Here is a 23032-nt window from a genome sequence, read left to right on the forward strand (position 1 = left end):
TTCTGTGCAGCCTGGCATGTACACGGGAGCCGGTGATGACATAGAGCTCTACCACTCAAAGTGTGGTTCCTGGGTCACTAGCGACGGCACAGCCTGGGAGCTCCTCAGAGATGCAGAATCCTGGGCCCCATCATCGTCTTCCTGAATCAGAATCGGCATCTTAACGAGATCTCTGGGCGATCAGTGTTCATATCAAGGCTCTGGAGGCACTGTTCTAGATAACAGTGTGATAGCCCACATCCCTCTTCGGGCTGCTCAGCACAAGGGAGAGACATTGGGGAGGGAGCTCGCATATGCGTGATTAGGAGGGAGCTGTGGGTTCTAGTCTCAGACTTACCACTAAACAATCACTTTAACACCCGTTAAAAAAAAAAAAACCAGTAATACTGCCAGCCCTGTGTACTTCTCAGGGCTGCTGTGGGGACCAAATGGGATCCTTGCTAACAAAGCCCTATGTGATCTGGGCCCAGACTGCCTCTCAGACCCTACTGTGTACCACTTTCCATTTCACCCATTGTGTTTTATGACTGTGGGCGGAGCTCATTTCTGCTTCAGGGCCTTTGTATAAGCTGTCTTCTCTGTCTGGAATGACCTTCCTTTTGATCTGTGTCTGGCTCCTTGGTATTCAGATCTTGGCCTGATTTAGTGAGATTCACTGAATGAGGTGAGAATCTCTCAAACTCCCACTCTAGTACTCTTCATTGAGTCTCCCTGTTCCAATTCTGTGTCTTATTCTGGGTTGGAGCCTCAGTGCCTTGAACTGTGCCTGGCAGCCTACATGCTCAATACATATTTGTTTTATAAATAGCTGAAGAGGGTAAAAACACTGGAAAAAATAAAGCACTGCATGAAATATAAAATGCTTTTATTAACAAATAAACCCTCCTTGCTTTTACTTAGTGATTTCTCTTGGAAATGGTGGCCATATGACATTGATTACTCTAACAGCCTGTATCACATAAACGAAAATCTGCTGCCTTCTCATCTGCAAGAAAGACTGGAATGCAGGTTCCTTTTTATCATGTTTCAGGGAAAGACGATTCATTCACTGTCTACATCCTTCCTTCAGGCATCACTGTGACACACTCTGCTCATGTTAACTTCACCCACTTCCCTTGAGAAAGTAGAGCTAAAAACAGAAACGCTGTTACTGAGGTCACAAGGTAGGATAGTTAATGTTGCTGTTAGCAGATCCCTGGCCAAGAACGGCCAGATGGCCCGGAGGTTGGCTTGGCGAAGCTGCCTGAGTCTCAGAGAAGGCTGCAGGTTAGCAGAAGGGAGCACATACCGCATTAGGTTACAAACTGAGAACTGGCCAGAGGCCCCATCTGGCACAAAACTGAAACTCAGTAATGGTTTCTTGGTTTAGTTGTGATTCTCAGTTAACCAGGGCAGAAACTGGTTTTAAGTCCAATATTAGAGGTTCCAGAAGGTTAGTTCACAAAATCCAGTGAGATAATCTAGAAGACATTTCATCTTCTGTTTTTCTACTGCATTTANGGATCCCATAACGCCGGGATCACGCCCTGAGCTGAAGGCAGACACTTAACGACTGCGCCACCCAGGCGCCCCTGCATTTATACTCTTCTTACTGGGGAGGGGAATGAACTGCCCGGTCACTCTCAGGTCAGGGCTAACTACCATCTCCTAATCATAGGCAGCGATGCTTTTTTATGAACTGTGGTTGCCTCATTTCCCTTGGCTCAAGAAATACCACAAAGGAAAAAGGCCCACAAAGTGAGATTCTCCCAGGGCTCGGCAGGCGAGCGGAATCAACAGAGCGATGGCTCCATCTGCTGATGGTGGCTAAGATGGCAGGCAGTGAAGACGTGTGGCAAGTTAGTAATGGTGCCTTGAGCTCCTCCTTGATGCCCAAGTGACCCCCGGCACTGCTGGGAATGTCTGCTGTCCTCAGGCACAGAGAGGTAAGGCGTTCTCACACATTTTCTTTAGGGTCCCATGCCGTCATTGTGTATTTACTTTTGATTTTATATCAGCTGAACTGCTCCAGAAGCGACCAGGGGCGCAATGGTTTTGTATCGGATCAAGTGCTGTGAGCCTTCCTCCAAGTCAATCACATAGTCCCTGAAAAAGGAAGAACAAATGTATGCAGAGCTGAGCTGGTGCCCCCAGTGGAGGCGTATGTCCCACCATCAAGGTCACATGTTGCTCACCTTTGCTCATCTGTTTCTGGTTCTACCAGGATGTTTTCCTGTCGTTCTTTCACTCTCAGAAATACGTATGAATCTAGATCTGGTTTGGGAACTGCCAGAGAAACAATAATGCAGTCAGAAAACGCTCAGGCAACAAGACCAATCTGGGATAGTTGCTGGGATTCACTGTCCCGAGCACTAAAGGACCCCTGATGTGACAGCATTTTGCAGGGAGGGTGAATTGAGGAGAGAGCTGGCTCCTCACAGAAACAGCACACTTTCTATCTAGGGTCTCACAGCAACGGCTCATTCGACAGACGCTGAGTATGTAAAAGGAGCACATTGTGAAAGAGAGAAGCAAGCGTGACACTGACTCACTCTGAAAAGGGCTACCGGTCGCATCTGATAAAGCCTCACATTGGTGGCACAGTCACTCAGGGAAGTGGGGAGGAAGACGTCAACGCAGACTCAGTGAGCCTGGGAGCTAACGGCAAGGGCCAAGGCAGAAATATGCACACCGTGTTGGGAGGACAAATATGTGTAAATCCAGTGAGAAAATGTTTTTATATATAGCACTAGTAGGAGAGAGCATTAGAAAGATTGGGTCACACGGGGAGAGTCTTGAGTGGCAGATGACGGAACACAGGTTTTCACCGTAAGTGGTCCTTCACTGGCTGATTCCAGGGTGAGAGGTTGCTGCCTCTTCTACCAGCAGCCAGCACTGCATGTAAGGAGGGGCCCCGGGCTGGGCTGCTCGACAGCTCTTCACTTCTTGGAGCTCCATGTGTACCCAGAGGACTCCATCAACTGCAGGTTCTGAGAACCTCCTGGATAACTCTCAGTTCTAAGAGCCTAGCTCAGCATTCCTATTGCCCTTGATTCCCTCATCCACAGGTGGGGGTTCAGGATAACCAGTTCCTGGTTATCCTGAAGGTCTAAGGGGGACCCTTGGGCACTTCAGGGTTTGGAGCCTGCCAAAGAGACTCCAACTTCACAGGGCCAGTTGACCCAGCTGGGCAGCTGATTCCAGGAAACCCAGCTTAGATTTCAACACGCTTTCCCTCACTCTGCCCGCGGGTTCTATAATGCTCCAGAGGCCTGAAGGGGACTCAGGGCACCTGGGCTAACTAAGCAAGACTGATTTCACTGGGTCAGGTTGATCCCCTCCACAAGCTTCCAGTTCCAGGGGCTTGGCTCTAGTCCTTGCAAGGGATCTGGGACAAGTGACATGTGTTTTAGGAGGTGTTGGCCAGCATCAAGTAGAATTCAGTTAGATTCAGCTTCAGGAGTTTAGATGCGTGCACATGGCTGCTCTAACCAACTAGGCGATGCGGCAATGATTAGGGATGTGGTCCTTGCTTCATTCCTTGTCTTCCAAGGTGCAGACAAAAAGTGGCAGAACCGGACATAGACCAGGCCCTTTGTTTCCCTCGGGCAGGTTCACCAAAATGAGCAGCTCAGAGGCCCTCAAATCTGCTATGGGTTTGCTCCTGGTGTTACAGGCTGCACTTGCCCCCTTCCCCACAAACACGTATTTGACGCCCTAACTCCAGTACTTCAGGATGGAAATGTATTTGGAGACAGGGCCTTTAAGGAGGTAATGAAGTTGAAACGAGATCGTTAGGGCAGGGCCCAGTCTGATCTGACTGGTGTCCTTATAAAGAAGAGGAAGACACATGAGGGGTGCACGTGCACAGAGGGGCAACCGCAGGAGAGGCCCCAGAGAAAACCAACCCTACTAGCACTTCGGTCATAGACTTCTGGCCTCCAGAAAGGACACGTTTGTTCTTTAAGCCCTCCAGTCTGTGCTACTCCATTACAGCAGCCTGAGCTGCCTGACACACCCGGGGAACCAGGTCTCCAGCTGTCCTGTTCTAACTCTTCTGCCTGCCACGGAGGGTCACTGGGTGGCCCCCAGCACAGACTAGGTGGGAGATGAATTCCCAGGGCTCAGTTGTACTTGAACTTGTGCCCTCAGTGCATTACATTTAGATTGTGAACAAAGTAGATCCCAGTCCCCCGGAGAACTGTTTGACTTGATCTGGCAATTTTGCCTGATGAGGTCCTGCTGGGATAGGGCTTGCTGTGAACGACTGAGTATGGACTTTAACCTAGGTGTCAGGGGTCCCCAGCTGGCCAATCTGAGATTAAGAGTGACTACCATAACTCTCTTTCCTTGGCTCAGCAGGATGTTAAGGGGACTGTGCCAGGTTAGCCAAAGGTGGCTTTGGCTTTGCTCCCCCCTCCCCCGCTGCCTTCTCTTTCTCCTCCTGCCCTTAGCCCTGCCCCTCTTTCCATGAGATGCCCCACACAACAAAAATATTGGGAGCCCTTCCTCCAGATGGCTGGGAAGTGACTGGGAGTCACTGAGGGTCTCTTTAGCCCCAGATTTAACTCCTTCTGGATAGCTAGACAATCCCTGCATGGGCTGGAATCTGTGAGGAAAAGCGTGCTAGCCCCTTGAGAGTAGAGAACTTTGCCTCTTCAGTGCTCAGAAGGGCTTAGCCCAGGGTGGATGCCCAGTAGATACCGGCTGAAGGAATGGATGACTGCAAATGTGAACGAGTCTACATTTTTAATGGCTGTCATAAGAATTTCAACCTAAGCTAAATACCACAAAAGTAACGCTGAAAAGGCTACCCTTATACCTGCTTTTAATGATTTCTTAAAGATTTTATTTATTTGAGAGAGAGCATGAACAGCAGGGATTAGGGGTGGGCAGAGGACAAGCAGAATCTCTGCTGTGCGCAGAGCCCGACATTGGGCTCGATCCCAGGACCCCGGGATCATGACCTAAGCTGAAGGCAGATCCTTAACCGACTGAGCCCCCCAGGCGCCGCAATGATTTTTTTGTTTTGTTTTTAGCTCAAATGACTTCCTCTCTTCTCTTTTCTGCTTATCTACATATTTATTTTTCCAGGTTAGAGAGTAAAGATGAAGATCTTACCCTAAGGCACCTGAAGATAGGTCTAAAAGAGAGTGCTCCGCTCACCTGACCTCAGGAGGTCCACCGTCTGCAAGTTAGGAGGCATATGCTTTAAGGCAACATTCCTGAGGTAGGTCTCTGTGTTAGCCATGTACCTGAAAGAGAGGAACTCAAATCGCTGCGATCACCTGACTGGCAGGAGTGGTCAGGCTCTCAGACACACAACAGTGGCCCAGCCATCAACTTCATGGAGACAAACACCAAAACTCATGCTCACAAGCCAGAGGAAAAAAGCAGTCCCCATGCGTTGCTGCTTACTCACTGTTTGGCAAAGACCAGCTCCTCTGGAGAAAGGCTAGACAGCTCCCCCTCGTGGGTTGTTTTCTCCTTTTCAAGGATATGAGGGAAAAACTTCTCTATCTGAGGATAAATAAAAAAGCATTGTGTAAATGTGTCAGGATTCGAGAATCAAATATACTAATTTTCTGAAATAAGTTGAGGTTAAACTAGAATTGACTTAAAAAATGGCAAGTCTTCACAGTCAAGACCCTTTCTAGACTTCTAAGTTTTCAAGAAGGCAGGTTTCAAAGAATTCAGAGCAAAGATACGGGCTCTAAAAAGGAAGACCATTTAACAAGGATGAGAGGCTTTCATAAAAGGAAATATGAAAATACAACCGTAAATGATATTAATGAGGGAGAGAAATATCATTTAACATTTCTAGGCAACTGCTGTTCTTCTATAAGATGAAGCATGTACAAAAGGTGAGAAGACACATACAGAATACACAAGCAGAGAGAACAGTGACATTTTAAAAAAGTATTTTATTTATTTATTTGAGAGAGAAAGAGAGCATGAGCAGAGGGGAGAGGGAGAGGGAGAAGCAGACTCCCAGCAGAGCAGGGAGCCCCATGTGGGACTCAATCCTGGGACCCTGGGATCACGACCTGAGCTGAAGGCAGATGCTTAACCAACTGAGTCACCCAGGTGCCCGAGAACAGTGACTCTTAATTATAATATAACCAGCAAGGATGAAGTCCACAGTGAGGCAAGGCTAGGAAAAAATGATAAGAACTACCAGGAAAAATAAAAAACAAAACAGAAAAAAAAATAAAAAGCTAAAAGTTACATGAAGACATTTGGTCAGGAACTGCATAGGGATTAGCTCAGAGTCAGGGCTGTTAGGGTTCTCTGTGGAAGGAAGTACAAGTAGGGAAATGACTATGGGAAGGAGGACCTGAGACCAAGACAAACGAGCACTTATCTGTTTAAAGGAGTTCATGTCTTTGGGCTTGGATCGGTTATATTCCAGGATAAATGAACGTCTGTACGGAGTTTCAGTGCACGAGGCGCTCTGCGCTAGCCCGCGTAAACTGCTGCGGGAACTGCCTCCATCACTTAGCGCGCTGCCGACACAGGCAGTCTCATGATCTCAGAATCACTGCGCTCAGAAGAGGTGAGAGAGTGGAGACCGGCCGGGTTGCCAATTTTCAAAAATACAAAGAAGGCGGGGGAACCTTCAAATACAGATTAATGTCCTTCACATTGGTAGGTGGCATTATATTAGAATAGATCATTTAAGAGATGGTTTGTGAAGTCAAAGAAAATTAAGTGGTTAACATGAAGAGGATTTATCCAACTTAAGAAGAAAAAAAAAAAGTGAGTGGCCTGGTAGTTGAGGGTGGGGTGGAGAGGCATATTTAAAAAAAAATCTACATTTTGTCAAAACACATGACACCATTGTTATGACATCCTGCGGGCAAACTGCAAAGCCAGGGCTGTGACAGTACAGATCAGTATAGACTCAGCAGCTGAACAAAAAACACTGATTCAACAGACAGATGTTGACCTGTAGGGAAGTCTCTGGTAGAATATTCTGTCATTGGCCCAGTCCTATTAATGAATCAGTTAAGACCTTTGATGACATACTTATCAAACTTGACATAAAGTGAAGATATAAAGTGTTAAGAGATAGCTCATATATTAAATGACAAGATCGGGATCCAGAGAGCAGGGAAATGGCCCAATTTAATAAGATGAAGGAAAAAAGGGGTAAGTATCAAGCCCCACATTTAGGGGTCGAAAAATCAAACCATTCAAATACAGGATAGTGACAAGATGGGAAAATAGTAACTCAAAAACTTCAAAGAGGCTAGAGGTCATGGCAAGTGCAGAATGAACAGCGTGATGTATCTGTAATATGCTAATGTGATACCGGGTGGCATTACTCCTAGTTTAATATCCAGAATAAGGGAAGTGATCATCCTGTTTTTCACAAAAGTGGCCAAACTACAACTGGAATATTGTACTCAGTTGCAGGTGGTATGATTTAAGGATACCGACAAACTAGAACCTTTGTCAGAATGAGGACCAGGAGAGTAAATGGAAATAAATGGTTGAAATGTTTAGCTGAGAGCATTCTCATGTAGGAGAGAGAATGTATTCATTTTGTAATAACTAAGGGGACAAGTGGAACCTAATGGGAAGATGCTTCAAGGAAGTAAGAACTTTCTGGGTTAAAATAGACGTCATATAAAACAAGAATATTTTGCAATTTCATTTTCGTAAGTTAGATGGCCTCAGCACTATGGCTGAATGTCAAGTTATCATGGTCAATTTGATATTGACTATATGATAGCTGCAAAATAATTTCTGATACTGGTTCTCCTCTGGTCAGTGTTCTCTAGTCAACCAAGGCAAACGACTCCTCGGCACCGCCATGCTGTAATTCCAGGGGGCACCTTTCACACAACAGACAAACAGACTACAAACGTGTCCCCGGAGGTGTGCAACACATGTTCCATCTACGCTTCTCCAGATTAATCTCTTGCCGTCCTTATTGTCTAGCTACCCCGATATTGGGGCTTCACGGCATCTTCAGGCCCTGGATTCTCCCAGGCCCCAGTCCAACATCCCCCCAAAATACTCAGTCTATATTACAAACTGCATCGCCTTAATGCCCACAGGTATCTCCATGTCAAACCTTCATGAGCCGACACCGCAAGTAGCTGCTAAGGACATAGCGGATCCTTTCCATCTCCATTCGATGGATACTGACCTTCAGATCCCCCTTCTTGGCTCTCCGGAGATTTTCCTCCTATTAAAAGAGAAAACGAAGTATGTAATAAACATGATATTCAGATGAAGGATCTTTTCCCTTCAATCTGCACAATTCCACAGGGACTATCATCACGGGCAATGTTGAGGACTCACAGACGACATTTAGGTCAAAGGAGAACCAGAAAACCCCTAAGAGTTCTCATTTTCTTACACATATAATGTATGAATACAGCCTCATTATAAAAAGTTCCAACAATATTCATTTACTTTTAGAAAACAACCATCTGAATAGAATCTGAATATGGTCAGTGGGAAGGGCTTAGAAGAAGTCTGGCCCAATTGTAAAGGAGATAATATAGCAGACAGAAGACATGTCTGAGGGCAGTGTTCAATCACCAGTTGAGAAACTGCAAAATACCGATGTTGTAAAGCTACTCCGAGGCTAATAATGTCTTAAGCCCAGTCCATCTAAGCCAAGGGCCACCAACTCAAGTGTCTGTGGGGCCAGGCAGCCCAGCTATCTGAGAAAGGTGGGCAGGTAGGGACTGTGGGGAAGAGAGCCCATGAAAAGGGGGTGGCCCTTACCCTGCTCTGATCAGCTGTTCTCATATAGAAACGTGGGCCCAGTATTGACAGGGTTTTAGACTTTGCAGGGGAAGCTGACGTCCAGATACTCACAGGAATGCACATTTTTTATAAACGCAGGTAACTAATTCAAGATTAAAAAAACCCACTAGGCTGGGCCAAACAAAAATGGATTTCATATCAGACTTCAGCCTCTCCCTATGCTGACAAACCCTTCTCAAGATCTCTTCCTTTGTAATCCCGACATAAGCAACTCTTACCATGTGATCTAGCTGTTCCATGACACATTCCACAATCTCAGACTTGCTTTCCAGCAGCTCAGGGGCAAACTTCTCATTCATCCAGGCCTAAAAAACAATGCCCCCCACCAAATATAAATATAAATAAATAAATAAATATACATATATATATATATATCAGTGTCGTTCACAATGGAGCAAAATAACCCTGTGAGTCTGTACATATCCCGTGAAAATCACAGCTATTTCTGGCATAGAAAACTGTTTGCCCATGAGTTGGAAATACTGGAAATGCTTTGAAAACAAGCTATGTTTATGGATGAATTTTCTATTTCTTTTAGTGGGAAGGCTGTGCTTCCAAACTTATATTTAACCAAAATTGCAAAAAAAATCACTGTTCACTTCAAAAATGTTGTCAGTTTGCCTCTCCAGTTCCCTAATACCATTTATTTAAAAAAAAAAAAAATGCTATGATGCCTACTAGTGAGAGCACCACCACCTGGTGCTCAAACAGTACCTTTCACCAAAGAGCATCAACACGTTCCTACGACTTCACCCGCTATTTCCCACCAGGGGGCGCCAGCGCCCTTCTATTTTGAGAGATGAAGTAACCTAAATCTACACTTCTCATTTGGGGAGCTTAAGGCACTTTGCAAATACTTTTTTATTCATTATTATAATATCTGAGAGGAATGGATACAGTTATCCTTATCTTATTAATGAGAAAACACAGATTATTTACTAACTGCCTAAGAGTATAAAGGATCACAATATAAAAGGATCAACTATTAAATAGTTTTGGAACAAGGGGTTAAATGCTTAATTTATGACTCAGGCCCAGATATTTGGTACATTTCAGAAATTACCAAGGCTTAGAGAACTGAAATATCCACAGGTGACTGAGGAAAGCTAACCTTGTCTTTCAATTACAGGAAAGTCAGTTGCAAGCAAAGCTCAAAATTACATGCGAATCAGGCTCACTTTATTCCTTTCGACGTCCTTGAGTCTCTGAGTCTCCAATTATCACCATGAAGACATATTATTAAATAGTAGGTAGTGCTACTATCATAAAAGTTTTTTTTCACGGGCTCAAGCTCCTGTAATAGTGCTGTAAAAGTTAACTAGAAAGAAAGTCTGCATTTTCAAGGATTATTACAAATGAGAAAAGATCGAACTGTCATGGAGGACTTACAAAGCAGGAGTTTTTCTTTTTAACAGATTTTATTAAATACTGAATAGGTATAGAAATATTTGTCACATATAACATGAATAGAAATATAAACTCCTGTGTACACATAACTTCATCAGCAAGTATTATCATTATTTTAAAAGTCCCTGTGTCTTCCTCCCTCTTCAAAGGTAATCATTAGCCTGACCTTGGTATTTAATTTTCTATGGGCTCACTACATTTGTATCTCCACATGATTCCTAATGATTTCAAAGAAAATGATAGCACTTGTTGGGTACACTGGGGTAAAATGGGGTAGATTTGAGGGGGATTTCTCATTGACATTATGAAATTATTTTGGTAAAAATATTTAAAACATTAGGAAAAATTTATATTAGTAGAAAACTTTCAAACAAAATGTTTTCAAAATATTTAGTGAGAAATTTGCATTTAAATCCATGGTCTTTTTTAAAAAAATAACCAGGTTCTATGTTTGAAATAGCTACATCTGACTCCTGATCAAAATTTTTAATGACAATCTGTTCATCGTTATGGGCTTAACTGTGTTCCTCTCCACTCCCAACTCGTATGTTGAAGTCCTAATTCCTAGCAGTTCAGCATGTGCCTGCATTTGGAAACAGGGTCTTTAAAGAGTTAAGTAATTAAGTTAAAATGAGATCATTAGGCGGGCTCTAATTCAATGACTGGTGTCCTTCCAAGAGGAGGAAATCTGAGCACAGACACGCGTGGAAGACCACGTGAAGACACAGGGAGAAGATGGTCATCTACAATCCTGGAGAGAAGCCTCAGAAGAACCCTACGGTGCCAGTACCTTGATTTCAGACTTCCACCCTCCAGAGTTGAGAAAATACATGTCTGTTGTTTAATCCACCCAGTCTGTGATGCTTTGTAATACAGCCTTAGCAAACAAATACAATCGTTAAAGTGAGAAACTCTGCACTGTAGGTAATAACTTTTAAATCCTTTTTTTAACAGGCATTCATGAGTATCCTATATATGCTCCTGGAGTTGTGTTTATCAGTGGCCCTGTCAGGTGGCTCCTCAGGCCATGCTCTGCAGCCTACGAGTTTGTGTCCGGCTACAGCAGCTGGGGGGGCGGTGGACCAACTCCTGGGCTGTGCTCAGGGCACTGCAACAGAGTTTCAGGCGAGATGAAACTCCTGCTCACCCACTGCCAAGCCGAGGCTGGGCGGGCTTCCAAGGAGCCCCTCACAGCCACAAGAGGCAACCAGCCCGGGGGCTCCGGCTATCCCAGAGGGCAGACGGTCAACACTGCGACGCACTACAGCATACCAGCGTGTGCCATGAGCTCTGCCTGGTTTGCAAGTGTTTGAGCTCAGCATAAATGGTTTCTTCAAAACCTTATTTTTTATTGTTCTACCATTATGCTCCGAAAGTCATGCATGTTGTTGCAGGACTCTTTCACTCATTTTATTGCTGTCTTTTTTTCCCATTGTGTATATAGATCGTAACTTTTTATTCATCTTATTGTTGATGGATATTTGGGTTACTTTTGGTTTTTAACTATTGCAAGCAATACTATGATCATTTTGTGCATGTCTCCTGGAAGTTTTCTCTAGGGTTTGTACCTGGGAACAGAAAGATTGGGATACAAGATATGTATGTTTTCAACTTGACAAGACAATGATAAATTATTTTTCAAAGTGCACCAATTCACCAGAGTAAACAAGTGTGTAAATGGCTCCACAATCCTTTATATTGTTTTATTTATATGTTGCTTTTTATTGTTCATCTTTTTCATTTCTACCAATCTGATGGGTATGAAGTGGTATCTCCTTGGGATTTAAATTTTTAGGTTACTGATTATTAAAAAGACCAAACATCTTTTCCATACGATTAGTGGCCATCTTGGTTTCCACTTCCGGGAGATGAGTGTCAAGACTTTATTTTTTCTATTGGGTAGTTTGTAAAGTTTGTTTATATAGTGTGGATACTAATACTGCAAATATTTTCTCCCAGTTTTGCAGCATGTATTTTTACTGTCATCAATATGTGAAAACAAAAGTTCTCAATTTTAATGTAGCTGAATGTATCCATTTTTTCCTTTATGCTTTGTGCTTTTGAATTTTTATTTCACAAATCCTTTCCTAATAAAGCAGGGGCTCTTAAAATAGGTGGGCAGATTTCAGGGTGTCTGAATCTCCTGAAATTAGATGCAAAATTTCTGGATATGTGTGTGTACGTATATTATTCTGGGAAAAGTGCCAGTTTTCACCAGATTTTCAAAAAGGCCTGTGATATAAAAACAAATGAGGAATTATCATATAAGATATAATTTTAAAATTATCTTCCTTTTGTCACTCATGATGACATGCATGGTAGGACAGAATGGAGAATACTAGAGTAACAAACAGAAGAGAGTTCCAGAAAGGGGCTGTTAAAGAGAGAAGACAAGAATAAGGCAACAGGTGTAGTAGATTAAGAGCATATATTTTGTAGTCAAAGAGACTTGGTTCAGTAATACTTGCCTCATTGGGTTATTGTAAGGATTATTACTACTCACAGCTAACACTGACTGCTTACCATGTGTCAAACAATATGCTAAACATTTTACATATATTATCTCATTTAGTCCTCGCAATGACTCTGTGAAATAAAATGCTTACCTGCTCCAGCCTTTCAATGAGCTCTGCAGGAGTTAGGACCACCTCTTCACTACCCGCATCAGAGTCCTGTCCTGTGAGGTCCAGTTCCTCTGTCATCTTCTCTGAAACCGGTACCTAATGAAAATAAAAGAACCAATACCCTGCAGTGTGGTTTCCGTTTATTTGCAAGAATAGGCAACTGTCCATCTACCGCTGGTGTTGTAGAGGCTCACTGGCAATCGCTAGTCAATTCACAGGCTTTGATTCTTTTCAATTCTTTGCCTCTTCCTTCGAACCTTAGGTCAGGTATCAGTTTCTCAGAGGTCGCCCCTTAATACTGTTTCCCCAGGGGCGCCTGGGTGGCTCAGTCGTTAAGCGTCTGCCTTCGGCTCAGGGCGTGATCCCAGAGTCCTGGGATCGAGCCCCACATCGGGCTCCTCCACTGGGAGCCTGCTTCTTCCTCTGCCACTCCCCCTGCTTGTGTTCCCTCTCTCACTGGCTGTCTTTCTCTCTGCCAAATAAATAAAATAAAAACTTAAAAAAAAAAGTGTTTCCCCATACACCTCGAACTGAGCATCTGTCACGCCACATAATAACTGTTTGTCTTCCCGGTAGAGTCCTTTCCTTTGGGGCTGTGTTCGCTTCAGTTCAAATAGGAATCACGCATCTGCTTTGTTCCCGGCACTTCCAGGCGCTCGTTAAGTAGTGGGACATCATTACCTGTGTACTCCCTGGGCTTAGCACAGTGCTTAACTCACAGCAGGCACCTAAACTTGTTGCAAGGACTAATCAACCAGAGCCACAAGGCCCAGCACCATCGGACCAGTGATCCCAAATGCTAAGAAGGTGGGTGGTGGGGACGAGAGGATGTCTTCGGAGCATCAGGGAAACTGAGCATACTCCTCCCGCCCCTCTCCGGTCTGGGTGCCACGAGCACAGTAATCCCCTCCCCCAACACACACACACACACACACACACACACACACACACACACACACACACTACCAGAGGTCCCACTTGGATGCTCACCTGGGTACCTGGGAGACAGGCTCTCCGACGTAACAGGCCGTGAGGAAAGCCGTGAGGAAGAAGCCCCGATTTCCCAAGGAGCACCTGGCAGCCAAACAATCTTCTGAAGGCCTTTCCCGGACGTAGCCGACCCCGGACTTCCCAGCTCCCGCGCTCTTGTCACAAACTTTCCGCCCCGGCTTTACGTCACCGCGCTCGGGCGGCGTTGACCAATCACGGCTCGGGGGCGGGGACTCGGATCACCGCAGCCAGTTCCCCCGACAGTCTCACGGATGGAGGTTAGCCACACCCGCCTCTGCCGGCCGGCTGTGTGCGTTCACGGATGACACTACCCGAGACCGTCGGGAGGGGGCGCATCGCCACCGTGGCTGCAGAGGCCCGGCGGAGTCACCCTTGGAGGTGCGGTGGGGGCCCGCGGTGCAATCGCAGGAGCGTGCCCGGGCCTACGGGGGGGACAAAGAGAGAAATGGGCTCTGTCAAAATCAGGCCACTTCCGTCTCGTGGGTCGTGTTCCCTGCCCACCGCTCTTGTGACGCTTCTGGTTCGCCAAGGCTTCAGCTGTGGCCACTACTTCCAGGTCTAAGAACCTTTAGGTTAGTTTTTTCTTTTTCTTTATAATATATATATTTTAAAGATTTTAGTTATTTATTTGACAGAGAGAGGGAACACAAGCAGGGGGAGTGGGAGAGGGAGAAGCAGGCTCCCAACAGAGGAGCCTGACGCGGGGCTCGATCCCAGAACGGTGGGATCATGACCTGAGCCGAAGGCAGACGCTTAAAGACTGAGCCACCCAGGGGCCCCTAGGCTAGTGGTTCTTAAAGCGTGGTGCCAGACCACAAGCAATAGCGTTGCTCCAGAACTCGTTGAGAAATGCAGATTCTCAGGCCCGACCCAGCCCTGCTGAGTCAGAAGCTCGGGGGGTGTTTGGACAGGCTCTCCAAGTGATTCTGATGCAGGTGAGGTTGGAGAACACAGCTTCAGGCTATGCTTCCATTCCAGCTGCTCCACTCTCGAGGTTATTTTGACATTTACCGTACTGCTATGCCTTCTACCTTTAATGTAGGACAAAAACATATATATATGTATGTACATATTCATATTCTCTTTGTGTGATGTCAGTTTTTCTCAGAATTGCTGATGTTTTCTCTCTGCCCTGTTTTCTGTACAAAGTACCGCTTGTGGCTCCTCTCAAGTGTCACTTCCCCATCAGTCTGAAGACTCTAATTGTGGTGTTTCCTACGCTATACTGATTTATTTGATTACAATCATGTTTTGAAAATAGAACAACATCCTGAGTAGCAGATGGGCATATTTACAAAGGGCTATGGAAGCTGAGGGACCTTGAGGGATTCCAAAAGGAAGGGACAATTATGTTTGAGCTTGTCTTGCAGAATGAGTTTTGTTAGTGACAATGGATGGTCTTTTCAAGGGCCGTTTCAATGGTTTGGTAATCCCGTGGTTTTCAGTTGGGGCAGACTCTGTTTTCCAAAGACAGCTGCTCTGGTATAGATCTCATCCCACGTACTCTTCTTGCAATGTGAGGTTGACACTCCTCCATTGAGGGAGGGGGTGTGTCTATATTCTTGCCTCTGGGAAGACCTTCTGAAACCTCTAGAGAAACGTAAAGATGGCTGGAAATCAAGACGCACACACTAGTGCTTCAGCAAGGCTTGACATCAAACTAAACAGATTTTTCTGTTCCTAATTCTTGAAGCCTCCTCCTCCCTTTCACTTGTTTTTCTGTAGAATCCTTTGTTCCAGGAGCTCAGTGTCAATATTGACATCTTGCTGATCTCAGTGTATACTTAGTAACAAGACAGGGATGGCCAGCACCAGCACTTGTCATGAGACCAGCTTGAAGACATGACGAATGCGGCTGGCAGCAAGTACCAGCTTCCTACCCAAACCAACCAGAGCCTGTATTTTCTTATGAAACCCCTCAGCCTTTCACTGTGGGTGCGCTTGCAGTCCTGGCGGCATTAGCCTGCCGCAGCCTCCTTTGCCTGGCAAAGTAATAACTATCTTCCTTCTTTATGTGCACACTCTGTCTTCGTGTTACATACTTTGGCTCCAGAGCACAGAGGTCAGTGTTCAAGAGCACTTTGTAATCGCCTTGACCAGAAGAATGTGGCAGAAGTGATGCTGTCTGACTTTCGGAGTTAAGCCTTAAAAGGTGGTGCAGCTTCCACCCGACTCTCTTTCTTGAGCTATATCCCTTGGGAGCAGTGAGCTGATATGTAAGGAGTTTGGCTATCCTGCAGCTGCCATGCTGAAAGGTCCCTACGGAAAGGTCACATGGAGTAGAGAGTGATGTCTCTGGATGGAGCCCCAGCAGTCCCATATGTTCTCCTCCAGATGTCTGAGCTGAGTGAGCCTTCCTATGATTCTAACCCTCAGACTGTGAGCAATCCCAGCTAACACAGAGGGGTTGGAGATGAGCTGTCCCTGCAGAGCCCTGCCTGGATTGCAGATTTCTGAGCAAAATATTGTTTTAAACCCCTAAGTTTTGGGGTGGTTTGTTGTGTAGCATTAGATGATCAGAACATTAGCTGTTGAGCACAATCCCATTCTTCTGTAATTTTCATTCCTACATAGCTTTTCAGTGGTTGTTATAGATTTGAGTCCAAGCACTGGTAACTTCTCCACCCAAGTACCAACTGATTAATTCACTGACTCAGAGACTTCCCTTCTCCAGTGCCAACTGCCTTTTCCAGTCTCCCCCTGCTCCTCAGCTGGGGAGCGGGGGTCCAACTCCTGCTTCCTTAATAGAGAGAGCACTGTGTATCTTCCTGAAGGCAGAGGGATAGATAAAAAAAATCGAGGGGCCCTCTTTCACTTCTAAGATCTTTGATTCCAACTAATATGCATCAGATGAAACCACATTATAGTACAATGAATTTTCAGCGAAAGTTTTCTGCTATGTAAAAATGGAGGATTTAAGGAGATGTCCAGAAAGAATATATAGAACTACTTGGGGAAAAACCTGTGATGAAATCCTTGGTCACATGGCACTGTCAAGTTCAGGAAGGTGGGAGAAAAGACATGTCTTAAGTTACAATATGGAGACTGAAGAGAAAAATCAGGTTGATGTGTATGTACCTACTGCCACAAAATTAAAAAAAAAACACGACTACACAGCCATGTAAATGGAATGCCATTCATTAAAACAGTAACATAAAAGAGAATCACAGAGGTTATGACAGCAGGAGGGTGCAGTTTGATGGTGGTAAATGGAACTGCGAGGCAGAGTTTGTAGGCAAGTTCTGATGATTGAAAGGGCAAGACACGTACTAACCTGGACTCAGACAAGCACAACATGAAGCCACAAACAGGGCAAAAGAAGGGAAAAGCTACTGCCCGACATTACGGAAAACATCAGCCTATACGACTGAAGAGCCGAGAAGTTAATGCAATTTCCCGATACTGCTCAGTGAAGAAATTAATTGCAGTTATAGACATAGCAAATAGAAACAGCCAAAATATTTGTGGATAGCTATGGAAATACACGTTAATAAGAATGACTCTAATTGTTTTTCAGTCACCAAGGATGAGACAAAATCTGCATAATCTATACAGTACTGTGAGCCTTTTGCAGAAAGGTGCTTTTGAAATACAAAATAATATTATCATTATTGTTCTCATATCATCCCTGCCCTTGCTCATTTGGTCAACAGCTGTTCCTCATTGTCTCCTTCCTCTAAATTCCATCACATTCTTGGTCTCATTGCCCTGAGAAGCAAAGCCTTACGTTTTGGGGAGTATATTAAGGGAAGTTGAACTCCCAGTTGTTCTGAATGAATGACAATTTGGACTAAGGATAGGAAATTTTTAGGCAACTTTCATTATTAAGGGAGAGTACAGAGAAGTACTTAGGATGTTTCCTTAGCTGCTCAAGGAAAGATATTGATGGGTGAACTTGCAAGTATTTTTCTGGGCAATGGTAAAATACCATACGAGCTTGTATGGGCAGATGCTGGAAAACTCAGGAGGCCAGAGTCTGGTTGGATCTCCTTGACAAATGTAAGATCTGGGCAATTCAGGATAATCCAAATTCCTTTTCTCCCCCTTCAGATTTCTTTCCTCATCCCGTACCCATCTTGATTTCAAGCACGTTAAATTAACCCAGAAATGTCTTCAACAAACATGTACACTTTTCAGACCTCTTCTAAGTTCTTCTTTTCTAAGTTTTGAGATCACGGTTCTAAGAGTTTTAACAGGGAAAGGCAAATATGATTTGTAATAAATAATTTGTTTAAGCATGCACAAACCGTCAGTGCTACGTTCTCTGTCTTGTCTGTGCCCTCCCCTGTAGCAACACGGTGTGACTCTCTTCCTTCGTTGGTCCTCACATATTTCTAGTTTCTGGCACAGATACATAACTCCTACCTTCACCTCTGCACTTCGTTTTCTAATGGTTAATGGGAGGATGCTTTTTTCATGACTGTAGAATCAGCCTCAGAATATCAAAGAAAAGTCAGTTTGCTACGTCTGGATACTCATTTTCTGGAAGGAGAATGGACCCAGGAAAGAGATCACGTGGCTCCAAATTTCAGCTTGGACACAGGCTTCCCAAGGCTGAGCAAAGACCCTTCGATGCCATCTCCCTCCTAGCCCCCCTGCCTCCTCTTTGTCACTAAGGCAGCAGAGGCATTGATGCCAGTCGGAGGCTGCTGCCTCCCAAGCGAAGCATAAGATAATGATCTTTTGCTTCAGTGTTCCTATTTTACACTCTTTTAAAAGGGCTTTATTTAAATTCCAGTTAGTTAAGATACACGGTTATATTAGTTTCAGGTGTGCAATACAGTGATCCATCACTTCCATACATCACCCTGTGCTCATCACCAAGCACGCTCCTTAATCCCCATCACCTATTGCACCCCTCCCCCCGCTCATCTGCCCTCTGGGAACCATCGGTTTGTTCTCTGTGGTTTAAAGTCAGGTTCTTGGTTTCTCTCTCTTTTTCTCTTTGTTCATTTGTTTTGTTTTTTATATTCCACATATGAGTGAAATCATATGGTATTTGTCCTTCTCTGACTGACTTATTTCACTTAGCATTATACTCTCTAGCTCCATCCATGTTGTTGTAAGTGGTTAATATTTCATTTTTTTAATGGCTGAATAGTACATACATACACACACACACAGACACACACACACACACCCCATATCTTCTTGATCCATTCATCAACTGATGGACACTTGGGCTGCTTCCATATGTTGGCTATTGTAAATAATGCTGCCAATACACATAGGGGTGCATGTATCCCTTTGGATTAGTGTTCTTGTATTCTTTTGGTAAATCCCAGTAGTATGATTGCTGGACTGTAGGCTAGTTCTACTTTTAACTTTTGGAGGAACCTCCATGCTGTTTTCCACAGTGGCTGCATCAGTTTGCATTCCCATCAACAGTGCACGAGGATTCCTTTCTCTCCACATCCTCATCAACACCTGTTGGTTCATGTGTTGTTGATCTTTGCCGCTCTGACGGTGTGGCGTGATATCTCATGGTAGTTTTGGTTGTACTTCCCTGACGGCAGGTGATGATAAGCATCTTTTCATGTGTCTGTTGGCCTCTGTGTGTCTTTTTTGGAAAAATGTCTGTTCATGTCTTCTGCCCATTTTAAAATTGGATTATTTGGTTTTTTTGGGTGTTGAGTTGTCTCAGTTCTTTCTATATTTTGGATACTAGCACTTTATTGGATATGTTATTTGCAAATATCTTCTCCTACTCCGTAGGTTTCCTTTTAGTTTTGTTGATTGTTTTCTTTGCTGTGCAGAAGCTTTTTATTTTTATGTAGCCCCATATTAGCTTTTGTTTCCCTTGCCTTAGGAGACCTATCTTGAGAGAAGTTGCTCTGGCCGATGTCAAAGAAGTTATTGCCTATGTTCTCCTCTAGGATTTTGATGGTTTCCTGTCTCACATTTAGGTCTTTAATCCGTTTTAAATTTATTTTTCTGTGTGGTGACAGAAAGTGGGCCAGTTTCATTCCTTGGCCTGTTGCTGTCCAGTTTTCCCAACACCATTTGTTGAAGAGACTGTCTTTTTCTCATTGCATGTTCTTTCCTGATTTGTCGAAGATCAATTGACCATATAGTTGTGGGTTTACTTCTGGGTTTTTTATTCTGCTATTTTGCACTCTTGACATTTTCCTTAGAGGAGATTGTGAACAGAACACCTGTAGGCTAGCACATCATTGCCCTTAGGCCTAGACACCTGCACCGGAGGTGCGGGACAAAGTAAAATCCCTCGAGAGAGGTAGGGAGGCTAGCAGGCACTGGTGTGATTTTAGTTATTCTCTTGGAGAACAGTGCTGCTGATTTTCTTGTAGTATAGGTCTTCCTCCCTTATACCCTCTTTGCTCCAGTCCTGTTGAACTACTCAGGGACACGAGGGATTTTGTCTTCTTTCTTTGCACATGCTGTTCCCTCTTTCTAGGCTTCTCTTTATTTCACCTGGTGAACTCCTCTGCGTCCTTCAAGACTCAGCTGAAGTAACTCTTCGTCTGTGACAAGCATTCCTAATCTATCCACCCCTTCGTTAGGTCACCCATATACCTTATACTCTTCTGGCATAACATTTTTCATGCTACGTGGCAGATTTCACATGTCTGTTTCTTCCATTAGGTTGTGAATTCCCTGAAGGTAGCCCTCAGATCCAGTACAGCGCCCATCATCCATGCTTGCATTTATTTCTTCATTCAACAAGTATTTCTTTTTTTTTANTCCATAGTCTCTCATGTTTCATTCCCCCTTCTGATTACCCCCCTTTTCTTTATCCCTTTCTTCCCCTACCGATCCTCCTAGTTCTTATGTTCCATAGATGAGAGAAATCATATGATAATTGTCTTTCTCTGCTTGACTTATTTCACTTAGCATTATCTCCTCCAGTGCCGTCCATGTTGCAGCAAATGTTGAGAATTCGTTCTTTCTGATAGCTGAGTAATATTCCATTGTATATATGGACCACAGCTTCTTAATCCAGTCATCTGTTGAAGGGCATCTCGGCTCCTTCCATGATTTAGCTATTGTTGACAGAGCTGCTATGAACATTGGGGTGCATATGGCCCTTCTCTTCACTACGTCTGTATTTGGGGTAAATACCCAGTAGTGCAGTGGCTGGGTCATAGGGTTTCTTGAGCAGCTAATGATATTTGTTTGAGTAGCTACTGCCAGGCTCTGTGTCAGTGCTAAAGAAAAAGCAGTGAATAGAAAACACAGACTCTGTGATAGGCGATAGACAATTAACCAATAATTATTTGTCAGGTGGTAGAAAATAAAGCTGGGTAACAGAATGTTGCAGGTGGGGACATTTTAGAAGGTCGCAGTAGGCATCTGCTTCAGTCCATTTGGGCTGCTATAATAAAATACCATAGACGATTTGGCTTCTAAACAGCAGAAACCTATATTTCACAGTTATGGAGGCTGGGATGTCCAGATCATGGTGCCAACAGAGTCGGTGTCTGGTGAGCGCCCACTTCCTAGAAGGCTGTCTTTTCATCGTAAGCTCACATGATGGAAGGGGCAAAGGAACTTTCTGGGCTGCTTTTATAAGGGCACTGATCTCATTCATGAGGGCTCTGAATTAGGGGCTGGAGGCTAGGATTCTAATATGAATTTTGAGGGGTCACAGTCATTCAGCCTATAGCAGCTTCCCTGAGGAGGTAACATGTGACACAGTTTGCAGGAAGGATGGATAAATTCCAGCAGAGATGAGCGGGAAACAGTGAAGGAGAGAAAAAACTGTATTGTCATTTTGTCATTGCAGAATGCATAATGACCACGCCTTTTCCTTTTAAAAAAAAATGCAATTTATCTTCTGAAAAACTATGGCCATATAGCAGGTTACAGAAAACTATTTTCTTAATGATTTTCTGGATGAGTCAACAAAGAGAAATGTGATCTTTCCATCAAGAAGTTCGTGTGACCTTATGTCAGGGGCGTCTAAGTGCTGGCAGGCCTTCTTTGTGTTTATTAGGGTCCATGTAATTTAGGGAATGGTCTTTAGGTCTAAATGAAAACCAGGCCAAACTCAGTATTTCTAAGTACTTACAATTTAGGATGGCTCTTTTTTGTTTTTAAGTATGTAGCCACGGGTAAAGGTTTGATTACGGTCATACGAAGATGCTTAGAGGGTAGCCTTGCTCGAGTCCACCCTGTATCAAAATTCCACTCATTGGTTTTCATTTTAATGCTTTACCTTTTTCTGTGTTAATGGATCGTAGACATGGCTCCATGTTGAGAACTTCATACAATGAACAAGATGGTCTTTCCACTCTTCCACGTTGGAGTAAAGTTTATTGAAAGGACTTTTCTGTGTAGGGACAACTCTTAAAATACGATTGGGACTCATCTATATATGGGTATCAGTTTTCCTGAGTTGACAAGATACATGAAGACTTATTTTATTTATTTATTTATTTATTAAAGATTTTATTTATTTATTCGACAGAGATAGAGACAGCCAGCGAGAGAGGGAACACAAGCAGGGGGAGTGGGAGAGGAAGAAGCAGGCTCATAGCGGAGGAGCCTGATGTGGGGCTCGATCCCATAACGCTGGGATCACGCCCTGAGCCGAAGGCAGACGCTTAACCGCTGTGCCACCCAGGCACCCCTGAAGACTTATTTTAAAACTTTTCTAAGTTCTAAACTTTCTAGTTCAAGTTACAGAGTTGGAATTATATTGTCATTACTACCATTCTCTTTTATTTTTACATGGAGCTTGTATAAATTATACATCTCTCGAGATGTCAGTGCTTGAAATAATAAGAAAAAAAGAGGCCTGCATTAATATAAAAATATGAAATATAAAAATCTGTCACATCTGAAAAGCTTCTGGCGTTATGTCTAGGTTTTTTCATTTAAACACTTCTTACAGGTTTCTTGTTGGTGAACTGAACATTTTAATTGAGTTCAATATTCATCCTCTATCAGAAGGCTGGAGAACAGACAGTTTTTAACTGGGTTCCATGCCACAGAACATTATCTGAGTATTTTACTATTAAATTAGCTAGAGCAGATAATGTAATAATTCCACCTTTTGAGTATCCCAGTGATGAAAGCCATGGCATTGTCAGTTTCTATTATGTCCAGTTTAGTTATGAAAATGTTTTCAGCTGAAAATACTGAAATCTGGTCATGAAAGAAGTTGTGTTAACTATTGATATTTCTGGAGACAAGAACCAGAAGCTTTGGGCCACTTGTTGTAGCTGATCTTGCCATGGGCGATGTCATTGTACACGTTGCTG

At 43.9% G+C, this 23032-nt stretch overlaps 1 protein-coding gene across 2 annotated transcripts; it reads right to left on the reverse strand.

The window, feature by feature from the left end:
* Positions 1-1975: 1975 nt before the first annotated feature.
* GINS4 (GINS complex subunit 4) lies at positions 1976-13961 on the reverse strand. 2 transcript variants are annotated; one of them, XM_019798980.2, is made up of 8 exons: positions 13788-13961; positions 12780-12893; positions 8985-9071; positions 8138-8176; positions 5402-5499; positions 5146-5234; positions 2175-2265; positions 1976-2085 (listed from the first exon to the last, which is right to left on the reverse strand). In XM_019798980.2, exons 2-8 carry the CDS (start codon positions 12873-12875, stop codon positions 1989-1991), a joined length of 597 nt encoding a protein of 198 aa, XP_019654539.1. In that variant the 5' UTR covers positions 12876-12893; positions 13788-13961; the 3' UTR covers positions 1976-1988. The 2 variants fall into 2 exon arrangements, with proteins under 2 accessions (XP_019654539.1, XP_019654538.1); XM_019798979.2 differs by having other exon boundaries at positions 8063-8176.
* Between the last annotated feature and the right edge of the window lie 9071 nt (positions 13962-23032).

The sequence above is a fragment of the Ailuropoda melanoleuca genome, chromosome 18 (genome assembly GCF_002007445.2).
Source record: "Ailuropoda melanoleuca isolate Jingjing chromosome 18, ASM200744v2, whole genome shotgun sequence".
NCBI classification, from domain to species: Eukaryota; Metazoa; Chordata; class Mammalia; order Carnivora; family Ursidae; genus Ailuropoda; species Ailuropoda melanoleuca.

What these genes read in the sequence shown, in the direction of transcription:
- GINS4 (XM_019798979.2), bottom strand. Translation starts at nt 12,875, where the DNA reads ATGACAGAGGAACTGGACCTCACAGGACAGGACTCTGATGCGGGTAGT. An exon ending in TGGAACAGCTAGATCACATG is followed by an intron (nt 8,177 to 8,984) that starts GTAAGAGTTGCT and finishes CTCTTTTAATAG; the next exon opens with GAGGAAAATCTCCGGAGAGC. An exon ending in CCAGAAACAGATGAGCAAAG is followed by an intron (nt 2,086 to 2,174) that starts GTGAGCAACATG and finishes TTCCTTTTTCAG; the next exon opens with GGACTATGTGATTGACTTGG.